We start from the raw sequence: 20,331 nt of genomic DNA on the forward strand, positions 1-20,331 counted from the left end.
GTGCCCTGTCCAGGGGGTGCACTGAGGAGATAGACTAGTGTCCTGTCCAGGGGGGGTGTACTGAGGAGATAGACTAGTGTCCTATCCAGGGGGGTGTGTACTGAGGAGATAGACTAGTGTCCTATCCAGGGGGGTGTGTACTGAGGAGATAGACTAGTGTCCTATCCGGGGGGTGTACTGAGGAGATAGACTAGTGTCCTGTCCAGGGGGGGGGGGGGGGGGGTGTACTGAGGAGATAGACTAGTGCCCTGTCCAGGGGGTGCACTGAGGAGATAGACTAGTGTCCTGTCCAGGGGGGGTGTACTGAGGAGATAGACTAGTGTCCTATCCAGGGGGGTGTGTACTGAGGAGATAGACTAGTGTCCTATCCGGGGGGTGTACTGAGGAGATAGACTAGTGTCCTGTCCAGGGGGGGGGGGTGTACTGAGGAGATAGACTAGTGCCCTGTCCAGGGGGTGCACTGAGGAGATAGACTAGTGTCCTGTCCAGGGGGGGTGTACTGAGGAGATAGACTAGTGTCCTATCCAGGGGGGTGTGTACTGAGGAGATAGACTAGTGTCCTATCCAGGGGGGTGTGTACTGAGGAGATAGACTAGTGTCCTATCCGGGGGGTGTACTGAGGAGATAGACTAGTGTCCTGTCCAGGGGGGGGGGGGGGGGGGGGGGTGTACTGAGGAGATAGACTAGTGTCCTGTCCAGGGGGTGTACTGAGGAGATAGACTAGTGTCCTGTCCAGGGGGTGTACTGAGGAGATAGACTAGTGTCCTATCCAGGGGGTGTACTGAGGAGATAGACTAGTGTCATTTCCAGGGGGTGCACTGAGGAGATAGACTAGTGTCCTGTCCAGGGGGGGGGGGGGGGGGGGGGGGTGTACTGAGGAGATAGACTAGTGTCCTATCCAGGGGGTGTACTGAGGAGATAGACTAGTGTCCTGTCCAGGGGGTGTACTGAGGAGATAGACTAGTGTCCTGTCCAGGGGGTGGTGTATTGAGGAGATAGACTAGTGTCCTGTCCAGGGGGTGTACTGAGGAGATAGACTAGTGTCCTGTCCAGGGGGTGTACTGAGGAGGGGGGGGGGGGTGTACTGAGGAGATAGACTAGTGTCCTATCCAGGGGGTGTACTGAGGAGATAGACTAGTGTCCTATCCAGGGGGGGGGGGGGGGGTGTACTGAGGAGATAGACTAGTGTCATGTCCAGGGGGTGTACTGAGGAGATAGACTAGTGTCCTGTCCAGGGGGTGTACTGAGGAGATAGACTAGTGTCCTATCCAGGGGGGGGGGGGGGGGGGGGGGGTGTACTGAGGAGATAGACTAGTGTCATGTCCAGGGGGTGCACTGAGGAGATAGACTAGTGTCCTGTCCAGGGGGGGTGTACTGAGGAGATAGACTAGTGTCCTATCCAGGGGGGTGTGTACTGAGGAGATAGACTAGTGTCATGTCCAGGGGGTGTACTGAGGAGATAGACTAGTGTCCTGTCCAGGGGGTGTACTGAGGAGATAGACTAGTGTCCTGTCCAGGGGGGGGGGGTGTACTGAGGAGATAGACTAGTGCCCTGTCCAGGGGGTGCACTGAGGAGATAGACTAGTGTCCTGTCCAGGGGGGGTGTACTGAGGAGATAGACTAGTGTCCTATCCAGGGGGGTGTGTACTGAGGAGATAGACTAGTGTCCTATCCAGGGGGGTGTGTACTGAGGAGATAGACTAGTGTCCTATCCGGGGGGTGTACTGAGGAGATAGACTAGTGTCCTGTCCAGGGGGGGGGGGGGGGGGGGTGTACTGAGGAGATAGACTAGTGTCCTGTCCAGGGGGTGTACTGAGGAGATAGACTAGTGTCCTGTCCAGGGGGTGTACTGAGGAGATAGACTAGTGTCCTATCCAGGGGGTGTACTGAGGAGATAGACTAGTGTCATTTCCAGGGGGTGCACTGAGGAGATAGACTAGTGTCCTGTCCAGGGGGGGGGGGGGGGGGGGGGGGGGTGTACTGAGGAGATAGACTAGTGTCCTATCCAGGGGGTGTACTGAGGAGATAGACTAGTGTCCTGTCCAGGGGGTGTACTGAGGAGATAGACTAGTGTCCTGTCCAGGGGGTGGTGTATTGAGGAGATAGACTAGTGTCCTGTCCAGGGGGTGTACTGAGGAGATAGACTAGTGTCCTGTCCAGGGGGTGTACTGAGGAGGGGGGGGGGGGTGTACTGAGGAGATAGACTAGTGTCCTATCCAGGGGGTGTACTGAGGAGATAGACTAGTGTCCTATCCAGGGGGGGGGGGGGGGGGTGTACTGAGGAGATAGACTAGTGTCATGTCCAGGGGGTGTACTGAGGAGATAGACTAGTGTCCTGTCCAGGGGGTGTACTGAGGAGATAGACTAGTGTCCTATCCAGGGGGGGGGGGGGGGGGGGGGTGTACTGAGGAGATAGACTAGTGTCATGTCCAGGGGGTGCACTGAGGAGATAGACTAGTGTCCTATCCAGGGGGGGAGTACTGAGGATATAGACTAGTGTCCTGTCCAGGGGGTGCAGGCCTACTTGTACATCAAGCTTCCTCACTCTACAGAAACGGGAGATAAGCTCCTGCTCCTATGAGCCGTTCCAGCATGTGCAGGGCTACTTACTTACTATGCTGAGCTTTCACGACTGGAAGGTTTAGTAGACGTATGACCTGCCATAAAATATATGTATTTTTGTATTTAACCTTTATTTAACTAGGCAAGAACAAATTCTTATTTACAATGACGGCCTACACTGGCCAAATCCAGACGACGCTGGGTCAACCCAGACGTGCACCACCCCACGGCCGGTTGTTATACGGCCTGGATTCAAACCAGGGTGTCTGCAGTGCCTTAGACGGCTGCGCCACTTGGGAGCCCAATGGGCTGTGGATATATTTCCAGGCAAATGGGAAGTGGGCTGAACTGGTTGAAAGGGCATCATTACAACCAGTTTTGCCTGCTGGGATGTCATCGACGTTTGTGTCAAGGTGCCTCGTTCCAGCAGGTAATGACAGTATTGATTCCAACCCAAGGGAATTGTTTATTTACCTCTGTGTCTGTTTCTGCAGGTGACCCATCTCTTTGACAATGGAGGAACTGTGTTCTTTGCTATCTTCATGGCTATATGGGGTAAATACATTTTTCTCAGTTTCTCTCTCTCTCTTGTTCTCTCTTGGACGCCCCCCTCTCTCTCTCTCTCTCTCTCTCTCTCTCTCTCTCTCTCTCTCTCTCTCGCGCTCTCTCTCTCTTACTCTCCCCCTTCCCCTCACTCTCTCTCTCGCTCTCTCTTGGTCTCCCCCTCCCCTCTCTCTCTCTCTCTCTCTCGCTCTCTCTCTCTTACTCTCCCCCCTCCCCCTCTCTCTCTCTCTCTCTCTCTCTCTCTCTCTCTCTCTCTCTCTCTCTCTCTCTCTCTCTCTCTCTCTCTCTCTCTCTCCCCCCTCCCCTCTCTCGCTCTCTCTTGGTCTCTCTCTCTCTCTCTCTCTCTTTTGCTCTCTCGCTCTCTCTTGCTCTCCCCCCTCCCCTCTCTCTCTCTTGCTCTCCCAACCTCCCCTCTCTCTCTCTTGCTCTCCCCCCTCCCCTCCCTGTCTCTAGTATTCATGTTTGATACCATTCCATTCACTCCATTCCTGACATTATTATGGGTCAAATAAAGAACAGAGTAGCAGCTGTGTGTGTGTGTGTGTGTGTGTGTGTGTGTGTGTAATGTATGTTTCTGACACCCTCTGATATAGAGGTCCTGGATGGCAGGGAGCTGGGCCCCAGTGATGTACTGGGCTGTCCGCACCATCCTCTGGTATAGAGGTCCTGGATGGCAGGGAGCTGGGCCCCAGTGATGTACTGGGCTGTCTGCACCACCCTCTGGTATAGAGGTCCTGGATGGCAGGGAGCTGGGCCCCAGTGATGTACTGGGCTGTCCGCACCACCCTCTGGTATAGAGGTCCTGGATGGCAGGGAGCTGGGCCCCAGTGATGTACTGGGCTGTCCGCACCACCCTCTGATATAGAGGTCCTGGATGGCAGGGAGCTGGGCCCCAATGATGTACTGGGCTGTCCACACCACCCTCTGGTATAGAGGTCCTGGATGGCAGGGAGCTGGGCCCCAGTGATGTACTGGGCTGTCCGCACCACCCTCTGATATAGAGGTCCTGGATGGCAGGGAGCTGGGCCCCAGTGATGTACTGGGCTGTCCGCACCACCCTCTGATATAGAGGTCCTGGATGGCAGGGAGCTGGGCCCCAGTGATGTACTGGGCTGTCCGCACCACCCTCTGATATAGAGGTCCTGGATGGCAGGGAGCTGGGCCCCAGTGATGTACTGGGCTGTCCGCACCATCCTCTGATATAGAGGTCCTGGATGGCAGGGAGCTGGGCCTCAGTGATGTACTGGGCTGTCCACACCACCCTCTGGTATAGAGGTCCTGGATGGCAGGGAGCTGGGCCCCAGTGATGTACTGGGCTGTCCGCACCACCCTCTGATATAGAGGTCCTGGATGACATGGAGCTGGGCCCCAGTGATGTACTGGGCTGTCCGCACCACCCTCTGATATAGAGGTCCTGGATGACATGGAGCTGGGCCCCAGTGATGTACTGGGCTGTCCGCACCACCCTCTGATATAGAGGTCCTGGATGACATGGAGCTGGGCCCCAGTGATGTACTGGGCTGTCCGCACCACCCTCTGATATAGAGGTCCTGGATGGCAGGGAGCTGGGCCCCAGTGATGTACTGGGCTGTCCGCACCACCCTCTATAGCATTTTGCGGTCAAGAGTGAGATCACACAGTCATCTGGAAAAACAGGGTCTTTCTCTCAATTGCATGTTCCAATGGCCCAAGAGATTTAGTTATTTTCAATAATTTGTGGGCAAACACACACAAACCATTTACGATGACACAACTGTGGCCAGAATTTAATATATTTATCTCTGAACTCAACTGATAGTTTTAGAGCTGCTCTGACAATAACTAGAGAGCCAGATACAGTGTTCACCCCGCAAATCAAATTTTATTTGTCACATACACATGGTTAGCAGATGTTACTGCGAGGGTAGCGAAATGCTTGTGCTTCTAGTTCCGACAATGCAGTAATAACCAACAAGTAATCTAGCTAACAATTCCAAAACTACTACCTTATAGACACAAGTGTAAGGGGATAAAGAATATGTACATAAAGATATATGAATGAGTGATGGTACAGAGCGGCATAGGCAAGATACAGTAGATGGTATCGAGTACAGTATATGCATATGAGATGAGTATGTAAACAAAGTGGCATAGTTAAAGTGGCTAGTGATACATGTATTACATAAAGATGCAGTTGATGATATAGAGTACAGTATATACGTATACATATGAGATGAATAATGTAGGGTATGTAAACATTATATTAGGTAGCATTGTTTAAAGTGGCTAGTGATATATTTTACATCATTTCCCATCAATTCCCATTATTAAAGTGGCTGGAGTTGAGTCAGTGTGTTGGCAGCAGCCACTCAATGTTAGTGGTGGCTGTTTAACAGTCTGATGGCCTTGAGATAGAAGCTGTTTTTCAGTCTCTCGGTCCCAGCTTTGATGCACCTGTACTGACCTCGCCTTCTGGATGATAGCGGGGTGAACAGGCAGTGGCTCGGGTGGTTGTTGTCCTTGATGATCTTTATGGCCTTCCTGTGACATCGGGTGGTGTAGGTGTCCTGGAGGGCAGGTAGTTTGCCCACGGTGATGTGTTGTGCAGACCTCACTACCCTCTGGAGAGCCTTACGGTTGTGGGCGGAGCAGTTGCTGTACCAGGTGGTGACACAGCCCGCCAGGATGCTCTCGATTGTGCATCTGTAGAAGTTTGTGAGTGCTTTTGGTGACAAGCCGAATTTCTTCTGCCTCCTGAGGTTGAAGAGGCGCTGCTGCGCCTTCTTCATGATGCTGTCTGTGTGGGTGGACCAATTCAGTTTGTCTGTGATGTGTACGCCGAGGAACTTAAAACTTACTACCCTCTCCACTACTGTTCCATCGATGTGGATAGGGGGGTGTTCCCTCTGCTGTTTCCTGAAGTCCACAATCATCTCCTTAGTTTTGTTGACGTTGAGTGTGAGGTTATTTTCCTGACACCACACTCCGAGGGCCCTCACCTCCTCCCTGTAGGCCGTCTCGTCGTTGTTGGTAATCAAGCCTACCACTGTTGTGTCGTCCGCAAACTTGATGATTGAGTTGGAGGCGTGCGTGGCCACACAGTCGTGGGTGAACAGGGAGTACAGGAGAGGGCTCAGAACGCACCCTTGTGGGGCCCCAGTGTTGAGGATCAGCGGGGTGGATATCGTTTTGCCTACCCTCACCACCTGGTGGTGGCCCGTCAGGAAGTCCAGTACCCAGTTGCACAGGGCGGGGTCGAGACCCAGGGTCTCGAGCTTGATGACGAGCTTGGAGGGCACTATGGTGTTAAATGCCGAGCTGTAGTCGATGAACAGCATTCTCACATAGGTATTCCTCTTGTCCAGATGGGTTAGGGCAGTGTGGTTGAGATTGCATCGTCTGTGGACCTATTTGGGCGGTAAGCAAATTGGAGTGGGTCTAGGGTGTCAGGTAGGGTGGAGGAGATATGGTCCTTGACTAGTCTCTCAAAGCACTTCATGATGACGGAAGTGAGTGCTACAGGGCGGTAGTCGTTTAGCTCAGTTACCTTAGCTTTCTTGGGAACAGGAACAATGGTGGCCCTCTTGAAGCATGTGGGAACAACAGACTGGGATAGGGATTGATTGAATATGTCCGTAAACATACCAGCCAGCTGGTCTGCACATGCTCTGAGGGCGCGGCTGGGGATGCCGTCTGGGCCTGCAGCCTTGCGAGGGTTAACACGTTTAAATGTTTTCCTCACGTCGGCTGCAGTGAAGGAGAGTCCGCATGTTTTGGTTGCGGGCCGTGTCAGTGGCACAGTATTGTCCTCAAAGCGGGCAAAAAAGTTATTTAGTCTGCCTGGGAGCAAGACATCCTGGTCCGTGACTGGGCTGGATTTCTTCCTGTAGTCCGTGATTGACTGTAGACCCTGCCACATGCCTCTTGTGTCTGAGCCGTTGAATTGAAATTCTACTTTGTCTCTATACTGACGCTTAGCTTGTTTGATTGCCTTGCGGAGGGAATAGCTACACTGTTTGTATTCGGTCATGTTTCCGGTCACCTTGCCCTGATTAAAAGCAGTGGTTCGCGCTTTCAGTTTCACGCGAATGCTGCCATCAATCCACGGTTTCTGGTTTGGGAATGTTTTAATCGTTGCTATGGGAACGACATCTTCAACGCACGTTCTAATGAACTCGCACACCGAATCAGCGTATTCGTCAATGTTGTTGTCTGACGCAACACGAAACATATCCCAGTCCACGTGATGGAAGCAGTCTTGGAGTGTGGAATCAGATTGGTCGGACCAGCGTTGAACAGACCTCAGCGCTGGAGCTTCTTGTTTTAGTATGGAGTCGTGGTCAGCTTTTCCGAAAGGAGAGCGGGGCAGGGCCTTATATGCGTCGCGGAAGTTAGAATAGCAATGATCCAAGGTTTTTCCAGCCCTGGTTGCGCAATCGATATGCTGATACAATTTAGGGAGTCTTGTTTTCAGATTAGCCTTGTTAAAATCCCCAGCTACAATGAATGCAGCCTCAGAATATGTGGATTTCAGTTTGCAAAGAGTCAAATAAAGTTCGTTCAGAGCCATCAATGTGTCTGCTTGGGGGGGAATATTTGCCCCGCTGTGATTATATAGTGCACTACTTTTGACCAGAGCCCTATAGAACCCTATTCCCTATATAGTGCACTACTTTAGACCAGAGCCCTATAGAACCCTATTCCCTATATAGTGCACTACTTTAAACCAGAGCCCTATAGAACCCTATTCCCTATATAGTGCACTACTTTTGACCAACGCCCATTGGTGCAGGGCACGAATCTGATTATCAACCCAAATAGCACTGTAGCAGTAATCAAATGCTCTCTATACCAACTGAGCTACAAAGGCATTTTGTCTAGTGGAAAGCCTCTGTTCTTCTGGGAAGGCTTTCAGCTAGATGTTGGAACATTGCTGCAGGGACTTGCTTCCATTCAGACACGAGCATTTGTGAGGTCGGGCACTGATGTTGGGCGATTAGGCCTGGCTCACAGTCGGCGTTCCAATTCATCCCAAAGGCGTTTGATGGGGTTGAGGTCAGGGCTCTGTGCAGGCCAGTCATGTGCAGGCCAGATACACCAACCTCGATAAACCATTTCTGTATTGTCCTCGGTTTGTGACTGGGGCATTGTCATGCAGAAACAGGAAAGGGCCTGTCCCAAAACTGTTGCCACAAAGTCGTCTAGAATGTCATTGTATGCTGTAGCGTTAAGATTTCCCTTAATTGGAACTAAGGGGCCTAGCCCGAACCATGAAAAAAAGCCCCAGAATCAATATTCCTCCTCCACCAAACTTTACAGTGGGCACTCTACATTCGGACAGGTAGGGTTCTCCTGGCATCCGCCAAACCTAGATTCATCCATTGGACTGCCAGATGGTGAAGCGTGATTCATCCCTCCAGAGAACACGTTTCCACTCCTCCAGAGTCCCAATGCACCACTCCAGTCGACGCTTGGCATTGCGCATGGTGATCTTAGGCTTGTGTTTGGTGGCCAAGGAAACCCACGGCTGCTGGGCCATGTAAACACGCTTTATGACGCTCCCCACAAGACAGTTATTGTGCTGACGTTGCTTCCAGAGGCAGTTTGGAACTCGGTAGTGAGTGCTGCGTTACGCGCTTCAGCACTCGGCGGTTGTGTGGCCTACCACTTTGCGGCTGAGCCGTTGTTGCTCCTAGACATTTCAACTTCACAATAAGAGCACTTACAGTTGACCCGGGTCAGCTCTAGCAGAGCAGAAAATTGATGAACAATCCTATGACGTTGCCAAGTTGAAATTCACTGAGCTCTTTATAAGGCCATTCTAATGCCAATGTTTGTCTATGGAGATTGCATGGCTGTTCTCGATTTTATACACCTGTCAGCAATGGGTGTGGCTGAAATAGCTGAATCTATTCATTTGAAGGGGTGTTCACATACCTGTACTTGTGTGTATACAGTTGAAGTCAGAAGTTTACATACACCTTATACAAATACATTTAAACTTAGTTTTTCACAATTCCTGACATTTAATCCTAGTAAAAATTCCCTGTTTTAGGTCAGTTAGGGTCACCACTTTATTTTAAGAATGTGAAATGTCAGAATAACAGTAGAGAATGATTTATTTCAGCTTTTATTTTTTTAATCAGTGGGTCAAGAGTTTACACACTCAATTAGTATTTGGTAGCATTGCCTTTAAATTGTTTAACTTGGGTCAAACGTTTCGGGTAGCCTTCCACAAGTTCTCCACAATAAGTTGGGTGAATTTTGGCCCATTCCTCCTGACAGAGCTGGTGTAACTGAGTCAGGTTTGTAGGTCTCCTTGCTCGCACACGCTTTTTCAGTTCTGCCCACAAATTTTCTATGGGATTGAGGTTAGGGCTTTGTGATGGCCACTCCAATACCTTGACTTTGTTGTCCTTAAGCCATTTTGCCACAACTTTAGAAGTATGCTTGGTGTCATTGTCCATTTGGAAGACCCATTTGCGACCAAGCTTTAACTTCCTGACTGATGTTTTGAGATGTTGCTTCAATATATCCACATAATTTTACTCCCTCATGATGCCATCTATTTTGTGAAGTGCACAAGTCCCCCCTGCAGCAAAGCACCCCCACAACATGATGCTGCCACCCCTGTGCTTCATGGTTGTGATGGTGTTCTTCGGCTTGCAAGCCTCCCCTTTTTTCCTCCAAACATAACGATGGTCATTATGGCCAAACAGTTCTAGTTTTGTTTCATCAGACCAGAGGACATTTCTCCAAAAACTACAATCTTTGTCCCCATGTGAAGTTGCAAAACGTAGTCTGGCTTTTTTATGGTGATTTGGGAGCAGTGGCTTTACTGTGGCTTTACTGTGGATATAGATACTTTTGTACCTGTTTCCTCCAGCATCTTCACAAGGTCCTTTGCTGTTGTTCTGGGATTGATTCGCACTTTTCGCACCGAAGTATGTTTATCTCTAGGAGACAGAACGTGTCTCCTTCCTGAGCAGTATGACGGCTGCATGGTCCCATGGTGTTTATACTTGCTTACTATTGTTTGTACAGATGAACGTGGTACCTTCAGGCATTTGGAAATTGCTCCCAAGGATGAACCAGACTTGTGGAGGTCTACAATTTTTTTCTGAGGTTTTGGCTGATTTCTTTTGATTTTCCCATGATGTGAAGCAAAGAGGCACTGAGTTTGAAGCTAGGCCTTGAAATACATCAACAGGTACACCTCCAATTGACTCAAATTATGTCAATTAGCCTATCAGAAACGTCTAAAGCCATGACATAATTTTCTGGAATTTTCTAAGCTGTTTAAAGGCACAGTCAACTTAGTGTATGTAAACCTCTGACCCACTGGAATTGTGATACAGTGAGTGATAACTGAAATAATCTGTCTGTAAACAATTGTTGTAAAAATGACTTGTGTCATGCACAAAGTAGATGTCCTAACCGACTTTGCCAAAACTATAGTTTGTTAACAAGAAATGTGTGGAGTGGTTGAAAAATGAGTTTTAAGTGTATGTAAACTTCCAACTTCAACTGTATACAGTGTATTTACACTGGGGGGAATTTACACAATATATACTAAGAATGGTAGGAACACCAGTAGATATATTAGAGTAAGTTATGTCAGGAATCCAGTGTGTAAATAAATATATGATGTGTATTACTGCGTTGTTGGTTTTAAGGGATTGTTAATAAGCGTTTCACTAAAAAAAAAGCCCTCAATACAACAGGTAGTTCTGCTGGTCTACCTTGTTGTATTTCATTTGATTTAAACGGTGTAAATACACTCGTAGAAATATTATGATGAGCTACGTCGGGGGGGATACAGTATTTAAATACACCGTGTGAAACAGGAAGTATTATGATGAGCTGGGGGGATACAGTATTTAAATACACAGTGTGAAACAGGAAGTGACCAGTGGATTGGTGTCTCTAGCATGTGACAGCAGCGTTGGCTGTGTAGGTGTCGTGTAAGTGTCGTGTATGTGTCGTGTAGGTGTGTAGACCAGGTGAAAGAGCCCAGACATCTAAAGCTTGTTTTTCCCCATCTACTCTCTCTCTCTTTAAACAGAAGTGGGTCAAGCAGCTCCATTCAAGTTGAATCTTGCTGCACATTAAAAATACATTTGAATCACTCTTTGAAGTCACCATGTTCTCATGTGTATCCAATGTTTCTGAGTTTAGGGAATGTGCCGTAGAGATATTTCCCCTTTTGAGAATTCAAATTTCAATGTGGGCCCTCCCACAATTGTCAAAGATATTGACTTTAGGTACCCCCCCCCCCCCCAAGAGACATCAGGCACCCCCAAGAGACATCAGACACCCCCAAGAGACATCAGACACCCCCAAGAGACATCAGGCACCCCCAAGAGACATCAGGCACCCCCAAGAGACATCAGACACCCCCAAGAGACATCAGACACCCCCAAGAGACATCAGACACCCCCAAGAGACATCAGGCACCCCCAAGAGACATCAGGCACCCCCAAGAGACATCAGGCACCCCCAAGAGACATCAGGCACCCCCAAGAGGCATCAGACACCCCCAAGAGCTATCGTTCCACTCCTTGCCAATCGTCATGCCTAACATGATATGTCACAGAGTACAAGGAGTGGAATATTAGCAAAACAGGTTCAGGAATTTCAGGCTACTGGAATGAATCACCGAAGTCATTCCGTGAAGGTTGATCGATCCCTCCTCCGTGTTCCGTGTTCCGTGTTCTGTTGGAATGTTGTCCCTGTAGCCACAGTGTTCCTGGAGTTCTGGAAGAGGAGGAGGGCGGAGCTGACGTATGACTGGGACCTCATCGACTGGGAGGAGGAAGAGGTTGGTCCAGACAGATGTATCTGTTTTTTTTTTTATCATGTGAAATAATGTCAGAGACATCTACATGTATGTACACTAGTGTTCAGTCATTTCTCATTCAGCAATATCTGGTTATTTCACATCATATTCAGCTATTTCAATGTTTCTTATGATACAGTCGAGCATTGTGTGGATGGGAGGTATCTTTTGATTGGTTTCAGTCAGAAATATCAGAGTAATTGAAATGATACACTGCAGTGTATGCGTCTTTGTCCCAGGAGAATCTGCGTCCCCAGTTCGAAGCCAAGTACTCCAGGTTAGAGAGAGTAAACCATATCTCTGGCAAGCCAGAGCCTTTCCAGCCCTTCACTGACAAACTCAGCAGACTCATGATCTCTGTGTCTGGCATCTTCTTCATGGTAAGACCTTGTCATCGCATGAGTTATCAGGCTGTACTGTGGATCTGTGTCTTTCTGTTTGTGTCTGGGATCTACTTCACAGGTAAGGCCTTGTCATCACATGAGTTATCAGGCTGTACTGTGGATCTGTGTCTTTCTGTTTGTGTCTGGGATCTACTTCACAGGTAAGGCCTTGTCATCACATGAGCTATCAGGCTGTACTGTGGATCTGTGTCTTTCTGTTTGTGTCTGGGATCTACTTCACAGGTAAGACCTTGTCATCACATGAGTTATCAGGCTGTACTGTGGATCTGTGTCTTTCTGTTTGTGTCTGGGATCTACTTCACAGGTAAGACCTTGTCATCACATGAGTTATCAGGCTGTACTGTGGATCTGTGTCTTTCTGTTTGTGTCTGGGATCTACTTCACAGGTAAGACCTTGTCATCGCATGAGTTATCAGGCTATACTGTGGATCTGTGTCTTTCTGTTTGTGTCTGGGATCTACTTCACAGGTAAGACCTTCCATCACACAAATACAAAGACTTTTACTGTAGATCTGTCCTCAGTGTGTACATACTGTAAGGGTTTGGGGTCAATTCCATTTCAATTCAGTACATTCTAGAAGTACACTGAAGTGTTTTAATTGAAAATCGAATTGGAATTTCGGTTTACATTCTAAATTGACTGAATTTAAAAATAACTGACCCCCCCCCCCCAAAAAAAACAACAACCCTGGAACACAGTTTTCTAACTACTAGAGTGATGAGCTTTCTAGCAGCCTACTACCACCCCCTGGTGGAGGGAACCCATCAATACAACAGCCACTCCTTGGAAACAGTGACTCTGCCCCTCTGTTGTTGTGATGTGTGTATTGTTGCTCATCTACTCAACTGCAATAGGACGTGTCAAGAGTCTGTGAAATGTAACAGTGAGTCATTGTTTAACAATGTTGCTCCACAGAGTCTAGACATTTGTAAACACACGTTCCCAGACCCAGCCAGGATGTATTACCCCAAAACTAACACGTTCCTAGACCCAGCCAGGATGTACTACCCCCAAAACTAACACATTCCCAGACAGGATGTACTACCCCCAAAACTAACACATTCCCAGACAGGATGTACTACCCCCTAAACTAACACATTCCCAGACCCAGACAGGATGTACTACCCCCAAAACTAACACGTTCCCAGACCCAGCCAGGATGTATTACCCCAAAACTGACAGCTTCATAAGTAGTCTAGTTCTGCTGTATATTTCTGTCTCTCGCCCCTTCCACTTTCTATCTGTGTGTGTATCTATGTGTGTATCTGTGTGTGTATCTGTGTGTGTGGTTATATGTTTATCTCCTCTCCAGATTTCTCTGGTCCTGACAGCGGTGTTTGCGGTGGTGGTGTTCCGACTGATTGCCATGGAGAAGTTTGCATCGATCGACTGGGAGTTTGTCAAGAAGAACTGGCAGTTTGCCACCTCTGGAACGGGAGTCTGTATCAACTTCATGATCATCATGTCTCTGAATGTGGTGGGTTCTGGCCTTATAACCCTCTGGAACCAGAGTCTATATCAACTTCATGATCATCATGTCTCTGAATGTGGTGGGTTATGGCCCTATAACCCTCTGGGACCAGAGTCTGTATCAACTTCATGATCATCATGTCTCATTGTGGTGGATTCTGACCCTATAACCCTCTGGCACCAGAGTCTATATCAACTTCATGATCCTCATGTCTCTGAATGTGGTGGGTTCTGGCCCTATAACCCTCTGGAACCAGAGTCTGTATCAAATTCATGATCATGTCTCATTGTGGTGGGTTCTGGCCCTATAACCCTCTGACACCAGAGTCTATATCAACTTCATGATCATCATGTCTCTGAATGTGGTGGGTTCTGGCCCTATAACCCTCTGACACCAGAGTCTGTATCAACTTCATGATCATAATGACTCTGAATGTGATGGATGTCTTACCAAACTGTTATGCCAAGCCACCTCATCCATAGTCGTACAGGATATTGTTGTGTATTGATCCACTGGATAATGTTGCATATTGATCCACAGCCAAATTGTAACTTTCTGATCACCATGTCTGTGAATGTGATGGGTATATGGGTGGGTATCTGTAATGTGATGGGTATCTGTGATGGTATCTGGGTGGGTATCTGTAATGTGATTGGTATCTGTGATGTGATGGTATCTGGGGGGTATCTGTAATATGATGGTATCTAGGTGGGTATCTGGGTGGGTATCTGTAATGTGATGGGTATCTGTAATGTGATGGGTATCTGTGATGTGATGGTATCTGGGTGGGTATCTGTAATGTGATGGGTATCTGTGATGTGATGGTATCTGGGTGGGTATCTGTAATGTGATGGGTATCTGGGTGGGTATCTGTAATGTGATGGGTATCTGGGTGGGTATCTGTAATGTGATGGGTATCTGTGATGTGATGGTATCTGGGTGGGTATCTGTAATGTGATGGGTATCTGTGATGTGATGGTATCTGGGTGGGTATCTGTAATGTGATGGGTATCTGGGTGGGTATCTGTAATGTGATGGGTATCTGGGTGGGTATCTGTAATGTGATGGGTATCTGGGTGGGTATCTGTATTGTGATGGGTATCTGTGATGTGATGGTATCTGGGTGGGTATCTATAATGTGATGGGATCTGGGTGGGTATCTGTGATGTGATGGTATCTGGGTGGGTATCTGTGATGTGATGGTATCTGGGTGGGTATCTGTAATGTGATGGTATCTGGGTGGGTATCTGTGATGTGATGGTATCTGGGTGGGTATCTGTAATGTGATGGTATCTGGGTGGGTATCTGTAATGTGATGGTATCTGGGTGAGTATCTGTGATGTGATGGTATCTGGGTGGGTATCTGTGATGTGATGGTATCTGGGTGGGTATCTATGATGTGATGGTATCTGGGTGGGTATCTGTGATGTGATGGTATCTGGGTGGGTATCTGTAATGTGATGGTACCTGGGTGGTTATCTGTAATGTGATGGTATCTGGGTGGGTATCTGTGATGTGATGGTACCTGGGTGGGTATCTGTCTCAAAACAACTTTGTTATTCTCTCTTCAGGTATATGAAAAGGTGGCTTACCTTCTCACCAATTTAGGTGAGCATAACCCTCGTTAAGATACACATATGTTGTTCACTAACAGCTTCAGAAGTACATGTTACCTTCTGTCATCTCTCTCTCTCTCTCTCTCTCTCTCTCTCTCTCTCTCTCTCTCTCTCTCTCTCTCTCTCCCCCTCTATCTCTTCCTTCCTCTCTCTCTCTCTCCCCCTATATCTCTTCCTCTCTCTCTCTCCCCCTCTCTCTTCCTCTCTCTCTCTCTCTCTCTTTCTCTCTCTCTCTCTCTCTCTCTCTCTCTCTCTCTCTCTCTCTCTCCCCCTCTCTCTTCCTCTCTCTCTCTCCCCCTCTATCTCTTCCTCTCTCTTCCTCTCTCTTCCTCTCTCTCTCTCTCTCTCTCTCTCTCTCTCTCTCTCTCTCTCTCTCTCTCTCTCTCTCTCTCTCTCTCTCTCTCTCTCTCTCTCTCTCTCTCTCTCTCTCTCTCTCTCTCTCTCTCTCTTCTCTCTCTCTCTCTCTCTCTCTCTCTGTCTCCCCCTCTTTCTCTCTGTAGAACACCCACGGACTGAGTCAGAATGGGAGAACAGTTTTGCTCTCAAGATGTTTCTCTTCCAGTTTGTAAACTTGAACAGCTCTACGTTCTACATCGCTTTCTTCCTTGGAAGGTAACTATTAAAGGTCACCTTAATAAATGTCGTAACAGATGTCTTTTTTTTTGGGAAGCCGCCCTCAATAAATATAACAGCAGAAGTTCTACAGGCTCCCCCTTTCTTTTCCATTGCAGGTTATCTTTTTCGATGTGATAGTTTTTTTTCTAAATTCAATTTAATGATTCCTCATATTCCCCGAATAAGCTGATTCACCAAATAAGTTGTCTGTGTGAGTAAGGTTCGGTGCAAGTTTCAATCCCCCCCCCCCCCCAGCTCACAGTTAGTACTGTGTTGAACTGTCCTGAGAATGAAACTGAAGCTAATGTCTTCACTCTGACTGTGTCTAGGTTCGCCGGCAGACCAGGGAAATATAACAAACTTTTCAATAGATGGAGACTGGAGGAGGTGAGTGGAGTCAGGACGCAATTCAGCAACTAAACCATGGTCTGCATTCTAAAGGTCACCCTGTTCCCTGTAGAGAGCTCTGGTCACCCTGCAGAGAGCTCTGGTCAACCTGTAGAGAGCTCTGGTCACCCTGTTCCCTGCAGAGAGCTCTGGTCACCCTGTAGAGAGCTCTGGTCACCCTGTTCCCTGTAGAGAGCTCTGGTCACCCTGTAGAGAGCTCTGGTCACCCTGTAGAGAGCTCTGGTCACCCTGTTCCCTGTGGAGAGCTCTGGTCACCCTGCAGAGAGCTCTGGTCACCCTGTTCCCTGTAGAGAGCTCTGGTCACCCTGTTCCCTGTAGAGAGCTCTGGTCACCCTGTAGAGAGCTCTGGTCACCCTGTAGAGAGCTCAGGTCACCCTGAAGAGGGTTCTGGTCACCTTGTTCCCTGAAGAGGGTTCTGGTCACCCTGTTCTCTGAACAGGGCTCTGGTCACCCTGTACCCCGTAGAGAGCTCTGGTCACCCTGTACCCCTAAAGAGAGTTCTGGTCACCCTGTACCCCTAAAGAGAGCTCTGGTCACCCTGTTCCACGAGGAGAGCTCTGGTCACCCTGTTCCTTGTAGAGAGCTCTGGTCTGCTTTATAAAAGGGAAGAATGTGGGATGTAGCCCAGGTTATGACACTGATCGATATGGTTCAGAAGGGTTTAACCAATAATGTGGGTTAAATGAGGAAGACACAATTCAGTTGAAGGCATTCAGTTGTACAACTGACTAGGTATCTCCCTTTCCCTTTACAACTGACTAGGTATCCCCCCTTTCCCCTTTACAACTGACTAGGTATCTCCCTTTCCCTTTACAACTGACTAGGTATCCCCCCTTTCCCTTAACAACTGACTAGGTATCCCCCTTTACAACTGACTAGGTATCTCCCTTTCCCTTAACAACTGACTAGGTATCCCCCCTTTCCCTTTAAAACTGACTAGGTATCCCCCCTTTCCCTTTACAACTGACTAGGTATCTCCCCTTTCCCTTTACAACTGACTAGGTATCCCCCCTTTCCCCTTTACAACTGACTAGGTATCTCCCTTTACAACTGACTAGGTATCCCCCCCTTTCCCTTTACAACTGACTAGGTATCCCCCTTTCCCCTTTACAACTGACTAGGTATCCCCCCTTTCCCTTTACAACTGACTAGGTATCTCCCCTTTACAACTGACTAGGTATCCCCCCTTTCCCTTTACAACTGACTTGGTATCCCCCCTTTCCCTTTACAACTGACTAGGTATCCCCCCTTTCCCTTTACAACTGACTAGGTATCTCCCTTTACAACTGACTAGGGATCTCCCTTTACAACTGACTAGGTATCCCCCCTTTCCCCTTTACAACTGACTAGGTATCTCCCTTTACAACTGACTAGGTATCCCCCCTTTCCTTTTACAACTGACTAGGTATCTCCCTTTACAACTGACTAGGTATCCCCCCTTTCCCCTTTACAACTGACTAGGTATCTCCCTTTACAACTGACTAGGTATCCCCCCTTTCCCTTTACAACTGACTAGGTATCTCCCTTTACAACTGACTAGTTATCTCCCTTTACAACTGACTAGGTATCCCCCCTTTCCCTTTACAACTGACTAGGTATCCCCCTTTCCCTTTACAACTGACTAGGTATCTCCCTTTCCCTTTACAACTGACTAGGTATCCCCCTTTCCCCTTTACAACTGACTAGGTATCTCCCTTTACAACTGACTAGGTATCCCCCCTTTCCCTTTACAACTGACTAGGTATCCCCCTTCCCCTTTACAACTGACTAGGTATCTCCCTTTACAACTGACTAGGTATCCCCCCTTTCCCTTTACAACTGACTAGGTATCCCCTTTTCCCTTTACAACTGACTAGGTATCCCCCCTTTCCCTTTACAACTGACTAGGTATCTCCCTTTACAACTGACTAGGTATCCCCCCTTTCCCTTTACAACTGACTAGGTATCTCCCTTTCCCTTTACAACTGACTAGGTATCTCCCTTTACAACTGACTAGGTATCCCCCCTTTCCCTTTACAACTGACTAGGTATCCCCCCTTTCCCTTTACAACTGACTAGGTATCTCCCTTTACAACTGACTAGGTATCCCCCCTTTCCCTTTACAACTGACTAGGTATCCCCCCTTTCCCTTTACAACTGACTAGGATCCCCCCTTTCCCTTTACAACTGACTAGGTATCTCCCTTTCCCTTTACAACTGACTAGGTATCCCCCCTTTCCCCTTTACAACTGACTAGGTATCCCCCTTTACAACTGACTAGGTATCTCCCTTTCCCTTTACAACTGACTAGGTATCCCCCCTTTCCCTTAACAACTGACTAGGTATCCCCCTTTACAACTGACTAGGTATCTCCCTTTCCCTTAACAACTGACTAGGTATCCCCCCTTTCCCTTTACAACTGACTAGGTATCCCCCCTTTCCCTTTACAACTGACTAGGTATCTCCCCTTTCCCTTTACAACTGACTAGGTATCCCCCTTTCCCCTTTACAACTGACTAGGTATCTCCCTTTACAACTGACTAGGTATCCCCCCTTTCCCTTTACAACTGACTAGGTATCCCCCCTTTCCCTTTACAACTGACTAGGTATCCCCCTTTCCCCTTTACAACTGACTAGGTATCCCCCCTTTCCCTTTACAACTGACTAGGTATCTCCCCTTTACAACTGACTAGGTATCCCCCCTTTCCCTTTACAACTGACTAGGTATCCCCCCTTTCCCTTTACAACTGACTAGGTATCCCCCCTTTCCCTTTACAACTGACTAGGTATCTCCCTTTACAACTGACTAGGGATCTCCCTTTACAACTGACTAGGTATCCCCCCTTTCCCCTTTACAACTGACTAGGTATCTCCCTTTACAACTGACTAGGTATCCCCTCTTTCCCTTTACAACTGACTAGGTATCTCCCTTTACAACTGACTAGGTATCCCCCCTTTCCCCTTTACAACTGACTAGGTATCTCCCTTTACAACTGACTAGGTATCCCCCCTTTCCCTTTACAACTGACTAGGTATCTCCCTTTACAACTGACTAGGTATCTCCCTTTACAACTGACTAGGTATCCCCCCTTTCCCTTTACAACTGACTAGGTATCCCCCTTTCCCTTTACAACTGACTAGGTATCTCCCTTTCCCTTTACAACTGACTAGGTATCCCCCTTTCCCCTTTACAACTGACTAGGTATCTCCCTTTACAACTGACTAGGTATCCCCCCTTTCCCTTTACAACTGACTAGGTATCCCCCTTCCCCTTTACAACTGACTAGGTATCTCCCTTTACAACTGACTAGGTATCCCCCCTTTCCCTTTACAACTGACTAGGTATCCCCTTTTCCCTTTACAACTGACTAGGTATCCCCCCTTTCCCTTTACAACTGACTAGGTATCTCCCTTTACAACTGACTAGGTATCCCCCCTTTCCCTTTACAACTGACTAGGTATCTCCCTTTCCCTTTACAACTGACTAGGTATCTCCCTTTACAACTGACTAGGTATCCCCCCTTTCCCTTTACAACTGACTAGGTATCCCCCCTTTCCCTTTACAACTGACTAGGTATCTCCCTTTACAACTGACTAGGTATCCCCCCTTTCCCTTTACAACTGACTAGGTATCCCCCCTTTCCCTTTACAACTGACTAGGATCCCCCCTTTCCCTTTACAACTGACTAGGTATCCCCCTTTCCCCTTTACAACTGACTAGGTATCCCCCTTTCCCTTTACAACTGACTAGGTATCTCCCTTTACAACTGACTAGGGATCTCCCTTTACAACTGACTAGGTATCCCCCCTTTCCCCTTTACAACTGGCTAGGTATCCCCCCTTTCCCCTTTACAACTGACTAGGTATCCCCCTTTCCCTTTACAACTGACTAG

At 48.1% G+C, this 20,331-nt stretch overlaps 1 protein-coding gene across 1 annotated transcript in view; it reads left to right on the plus strand.

Moving 5' to 3' along the window:
• The window catches only part of LOC139405187 (anoctamin-3-like), an 80,967-nt gene that overhangs the window by 39,465 nt on the left and 21,171 nt on the right, over positions 1-20,331 (plus strand). The window contains exons 14-20 of the mRNA XM_071147614.1: positions 3,057-3,117; positions 11,844-11,926; positions 12,184-12,324; positions 13,662-13,826; positions 15,392-15,428; positions 15,937-16,048; positions 16,381-16,438. Coding sequence (XP_071003715.1) covers positions 3,057-3,117; positions 11,844-11,926; positions 12,184-12,324; positions 13,662-13,826; positions 15,392-15,428; positions 15,937-16,048; positions 16,381-16,438 — 657 coding nt within the window. The remainder of the gene's footprint in view (positions 1-3,056; positions 3,118-11,843; positions 11,927-12,183; positions 12,325-13,661; positions 13,827-15,391; positions 15,429-15,936; positions 16,049-16,380; positions 16,439-20,331) is intronic.

Source organism: Oncorhynchus clarkii, unplaced genomic scaffold (assembly GCF_045791955.1).
Source record: "Oncorhynchus clarkii lewisi isolate Uvic-CL-2024 unplaced genomic scaffold, UVic_Ocla_1.0 unplaced_contig_12468_pilon_pilon, whole genome shotgun sequence".
NCBI classification, from domain to species: Eukaryota; Metazoa; Chordata; class Actinopteri; order Salmoniformes; family Salmonidae; genus Oncorhynchus; species Oncorhynchus clarkii.